The 5993-nt window shown below is 33.4% G+C and overlaps 1 protein-coding gene across 3 annotated transcripts; it reads left to right on the top strand.

Moving 5' to 3' along the window:
* Positions 1–1143: 1143 nt before the first annotated feature.
* Positions 1144–5239, top strand: LOC106753077 (probable serine/threonine-protein kinase PBL11). Of its 3 annotated transcripts, none has more exons than XM_022777387.1 (5): positions 1144–1544; positions 2412–3245; positions 3672–3929; positions 4181–4300; positions 4458–5239. In XM_022777387.1, the coding sequence occupies exons 2-5, from the start codon at positions 2415–2417 to the stop codon at positions 5052–5054; spliced, it is 1806 nt and encodes a 601-aa protein (XP_022633108.1). In that variant the 5' UTR covers positions 1144–1544; positions 2412–2414; the 3' UTR covers positions 5055–5239. The 3 variants fall into 3 exon arrangements, with proteins under 3 accessions (XP_022633108.1, XP_014490347.1, XP_014490348.1); XM_014634861.2 differs by having other exon boundaries at positions 2380–3245; XM_014634862.2 differs by having other exon boundaries at positions 2359–3245.
* Positions 5240–5993: the final 754 nt, after the last annotated feature.

The raw sequence follows: 5993 nt of genomic DNA, 5'->3' as shown, positions 1-5993 counted from the left end.
AATGAAAGAAAAGAATTAGTCAAAATTAAAAGCAAGTTCGATCTGTGGAATGTTAAAAACGGCTTTGACGAACGGTCACACTCATTCAAACACATTTCCAATGCATGGAACCAAATTCGGCAGCTACATTTTTTTTATCATATATATAATATTAAATATAGAACGTCAGAGTAACAACAAAATTAAAAAAACATAATTGGAAGTTTTACAGTATTATTATATTACATGTTTAAATAAATTATGTAACGTCGAATATTTTCAAACGAGTCTTTGTTGAATGTTTTTATTTTATTAAATAATTAAAATAAAATTTTATTTTTATTTAAGCTTTTTGTTTTTTGATTTTTATCCAACGTAATGTGGTAATTATAGTTATTTTTTCTTTAATTAATTAGAAGTAGGAGATGTTAGTTTGACGATAAAATTAAACTATAAGATATTAAGGTGAAAGTAAAAAATATATCAATCACTCAGTATCATCAAATAACTACGCCTAGATATTAAAATTAAATTCAATTATGCGATTTTATATTTAAAAATAACTATTATTTAAAAGTTTTTAAAATTTTGTTTTTTCTCTCTCTCAAATTGTGATAAAATAATATCTTTGATCTAATATAGCGTCCAGTAAGACCAATATTTTGTCCATTTGCGTTATTAAAAAAAGTAATATATATATATATATATATATTCCAACATAAATAGGTGTAGTTCTTTTAATGAGATTCTTTTGAAAAATCCAAATCTTGAATGGATATATCATTAAAAAGATTCTATCTGACGGGTTTAACATCTTCAATTAAAAAAGTTCTACGAATAAAAAACAGTTTAATTAGAGTAAAAAACATAAATTACTAAGAATTAAAACATTCTTCAATAAGATTTATTTAAAATATAATAAAATCAAAATAAACATAAAATGTTTTTTATATTTCTGAAAATGTTTTTAACAAAATTATATATGAATTCCTCAAAAATTACGGCAGCTGTAAAAATAATAAAATATTATTAAAGTAAAGTATTTTTCAGTTTCTCAACACATTCTTTATCAGAATCATTATCCTTAGTTAAAACTATTGAAAAAAAAGAAGTGATGATTAGAGAAATCCATTATGATTATAAATTTTAATAGACAGTAAAAGAAAAAATGTGTTGAGAAGATATTAGAAAGTGTGATGTGAAGATTTGTGTTGAATTAATTCCATAAAAAAAGGGTCATAGAATTGAACACTTTCATTTTGACCACTCATTGATTTCCCCACCAGTTTGAGACCAATTCTCTGTTTTTTACCATTCCAAATTTCCACATACATACTCTTCATTTTCAAAGAAACATCACTTCCCACCATTCAGCTTTTCCATTCTGCTCACATTCTTTGACTTCATAAGCCTTTCTTCGTGGTCCAAGCACAACCACATGTTGTACCCATTTTTAGTTTCACTCTGAGTTTCATGAGCTTCTATCTCATACCTCTCTCAACTTCCCTCCTTTTCCTTTTCTATATTCTCATGATTTGAATCCTCTTGTGTTTCAAAGTTTGTTGGTAGGTCTCTTTTTTTCCCTTTTAATCTTAAAAGCATTGCCTTGATTGTGTTTTGCTTTGATTCATTAGCAGTTTTACTCTAGTTTTTTAGTTGAATCATGGAATCATTGCCTTTTCTTTGTTTTTTCTGGGGTGGGGTGGGCTTTGTTTTTAGCTATTTCTATTGGGGTTGAAATCTCAGGGCCTTGAAAACTGTTTTGAAATCTGTGGAAATTGTTTTTGAGATTTGTTTCGTGTTATGGATCTGGATTGATTTTCGTGTAGTAGAATGAGTGAGCATTTGTAGGTATCTTGCTATTTTCTGAGAATAATTGGGTGCATGGAGTTTATAACTCCATAGTAAAGAGTAGTTTAGTTTATTAGCAACAAAGCATTTATGATATTTACTGTGAAGATTGACCAATAACATAGGAAAAATGAGGTGATTAATTGCTCTGTTTTGGGAGTGTGCTTGACACAACACAATCATGTATAGCACAGGAGATTTCTTTGGGGACCAGTTGATCCATTCTTATGATGTCTACTGTTGTACGTTTACGTTTTATCTGCAGTCATTGACCAGTAATAATGGTCTCTGAGAGCAAAGAATGAGAGTGATGAGAATTGAGATGAGTGAAAAGAAAAATGGAAATGAAAATGTGGGGAAATGGGAGATTGTTGTTTGTATACATTTCATTGTTTCAAGTTGTGTGATCACTAGAGAATCTAAATAAAATGAAAAACAAATCTAAATACACATTTCTTCTTGGATCTATTTTGAAATTGAAGGTTGAAAATTCTATGATACCATTGAGTTTCTACTAACTTTGTTTAGGCCTTTTCTTTTGCATCAAAGGCAATTTTATTCAACAACTGAATTCTGTACAGAAGATGGGGTGTTTCACTGTTCTGAAATACAAGAAGGAAAAGATCAATAAAATCCGATACACAAAATGTGTGAGCCATATTGAACATGTTCCTACAGCACTTCCTGAACCTCAAACTCATACTCGTTCCCTGCATTCTGCACCTCCTAGTTTTAGGAATAGAGTGAAATCCACTCACCCCATTAATAAAGTCACCAATCACAGAACACGGACATTATCTGCTCCATCAGCTCTTGATGTGGCCACACAAAATACTCTTACCACAGTTGAGTTCGAGGATCAAGAGGAATCAAGATATAATGTTGGATCACTGAAGGGGCAGCATTCATCTAATCCACTACCTTTACCACTTCCTTCACACCAGGGTGGTGGTGAATTGAAAGCTACTGGAAGCTTTAAGTCAGGAATAGTTCGTGGTTCTGTGTATGGTCCTGATGTTGCAGAACAGGATGCTTTGGCCTCGGTTGATAATGAGGAACAAGAAGAGTCAAAACACCGAGTTGGATTGGTGAAAGATCAATGTTCAACTAGTTCACAACCTTTGCCTCTTCCATCTCGTCAAGGTGGTGGTGCTGCATTGAAGGCTAAGGTCATCACTAAGTTGGGAATGGCGACTGCTCCTCTATATGTCTGCGGACCTTTGCCTCTTCCACCCACCGGGTTGCTTAGAAACTTACCGTTTGAGGAGATTGCTGCTGCTTGTCACAACTTCTCTTCAGATCGATGCATGTCTGAATGTCTTTCTTCTACCATATATAGCGCTTCATTTGGTGATGATGCTTCAAGTGCAAAGAAGTTTGAAGCCACTGTCACTCGCCTTCATTCATCAACACAGGTACTTTTCTTCATTCTGCTTTACTACTCTCATCTCTTGATGGTATCCTCATGCCTAGTACAATGATGATTTATCATCCTTACATATGATGCTTCTGTTTCCATATATAGAGAAGCAACGAAAAACCATTTTAAGAGGGGCATGAAAGAGTTTAGGTTTGTCAATTTCCTGTCATCTGGTTCTAAACCTTGTTTTTCTTGCTGCCCTTCTTCCTCTGTTACTTCTCACAGAACATTTGAATGTTTTCAAACCATGTTGAAATCAAATGAGGAAAGTTGTAAAAAATTTCACTTTTGCTGTTCCAACGTAAATATGAATTATAATTAGTATTGCATCGAGAGGTTTATGAATTTTGGCCCAAGACAAAGTTTGAAAGCAGCTGGGAACTTTCTGACATGGTCTATGTGACTGTAATGTATCTTGCAGGGATTGAAGGAATTCATAAATGATGTCAATACCCTTGCATCTTTGCAACATCCAAACCTCTGCAAATTGCTAGGATTTCATGCCCGTGATGGTTCTGAACCAAGGATGTTGGTTTATGAGAGGCTATACCATGGAAGCTTGGACCAACAGTTGTTTGGGAGATCTGATGGCCATTCAGTTGATTGGAACTCACGAATGAAAGTTGCCATATGCGCTGCACAAGGTCTTACTTTCTTGCATGAAGAAGGGCCTTTCCAGGTAATAAATTTTCTGTTTTTGGTTAAGTTGGTGTAAAGTGTATGTCGTATATTCAAAACTGAAGCAGCCTTCCGTGCTCATGTCTGCGCTGTTTTTCTCCCTTCTTTACTTGTGGCTTTTAGACCACATTAAATGCTGTTGGACACAAGCTATTTCTTAATATTTGAGTAAACAATTATATCTTGAGAAAATATTTTCTATGTTCCTTGTTCATTTATATCTTTGCTGACGGACCTCTGAATTAATTGTAGGCAATGTATAATGAATTTTCAGCAGCCAACATACAGATTGACAAAGATTTCAGTGCAAAGCTTTCTGGGTATGGTTGTGTGGGACGAATTCCTGAGGAAGAGATCTCCAGCAGTACATGTGTAAGTTCATTTACTCTATAAATGCTTTATGTGTATTATTATAAATCATGAACTATTCATCTTACATTTTCTATCTTGGAATCTTCTTGTTTGACATTAACAGTATTCCATATGTTTTGTTCTCATTCATTTAGTTTTTGAATTTATTATTGTACAGGCTGTTGGAAACCTGTCTGTGGAGACTCTGGAAAGAGGAATTCTTACTCCAAAGAGCTATGTTTGGGGTTTTGGAATTATTCTTTTGGAGCTACTTACTGGCAGAAAGAATGTGGATAGTCATCACCCCAAGGAAGAGAGGAATTTGGTGAAGTGGAGCCGGCCTTTCCTGGCCGATGATTTTCGACTGTCGTTGATTATGGATCCTCAACTTAAAGGTCGGTATCCTCCCAAGGCAGCAAGAGCAGTAGCTGACATTGCACAAAGATGCCTCCAAAAGGAGCCATCAGAAAGACCCACCATGAGAACCATTGTTGAGCATCTCAAAGTGGTTCAAGATATGAAGTACTCATGTTGGTTCCCATTGCAAGAGCCAGCAAAACAAATGTCAAGATCACCTAGTCTTAATGGTGTCAAATGTCTTACTCCTACACTGAGTTTCTCTCCCTCAACAGCACCAGTAACCAGACCATCTGTTTCATCTCCAAGATGGTGTGCTGTGCCCATACTGCATCTTCCTCTTGGCGCTTGTTCTTCAACTTTCTCCATGGACGACCATGTTAGGCCGGAAAGCCGGAAGTCAATCCTCAATGTGTAGGAGAGCTAATGTTGAAGGATATTGACTGTCTATAATGCTCATTTTATTATATTTTGTTTGTTGCTTTGATCAGTTTTAGGGTGATTCAACACAATTGTATAGGAGATTAAGGTATGGTTCTTCCATATTTCTATTTCTTTCCATGAGAAAATGTTCTTTTGTAGATAGTGCAAAGGTTGCTTATACTGGGGATCTTGATATGAAATTTTGCATTGTCTCTGCCCCTTTCTCCTCTCTTACACTTAATTTTTTTCCCCTTAAACAACATTCCTTCACTCAACACTAAACATGGCAACAAAAAAGAACAAAACTAAAATATAAATCACCAATTCTGACAAGAAAATTGACCTGATTGGGTTCAGATTGATAATTAATTTATTATTTTTCATGAAATAAACCAGATTTTATTAAAATGTCCGTTTTGTCTTATTTCATTTTTTGTAATTATTATAGATTTAATTTAACAATAATTAAAATTTTCCGCAAACAAATCTAAACTAACATCCTTTTAACGAATATGAGATACTAGTCATATATATTTACGTCCTCCTCTTTTTAAGTTTTAATTTTAAATTTGTTATTCAACTTTTTTTATGATTAAAAGATTGATTTAGATAGAATGGTTTACAATTGAACTTATTAAGTTTGTGAAATTAAAATATTTTAAAAAATAATTTTTAATTGTTTATATATTGTATCATATATAATATAGACCGAACGGTTAACATTCAGGATAGTTCGGTTCATCCGTTACATCAATAAAGGTCAATCAGGTCAAATAGTTTTATTGATGTTGGACTATAATTGGGTTAACGTTTAAGTTGTTATTGGACCAATAATCTAACAAATAATAACAGAATGATTCAGGATATTGATAATTGATAACAGTTTATGAACAACTAATCGAATCTAAAGGTAAATTTGTTTTTATTTTATTAG

This window comes from Vigna radiata, unplaced genomic scaffold (assembly GCF_000741045.1).
Source record: "Vigna radiata var. radiata cultivar VC1973A unplaced genomic scaffold, Vradiata_ver6 scaffold_91, whole genome shotgun sequence".
NCBI lineage: Eukaryota > Viridiplantae > Streptophyta > Magnoliopsida > Fabales > Fabaceae > Vigna > Vigna radiata.
This window is presented reverse-complemented; position numbering and strand designations above follow the sequence as displayed.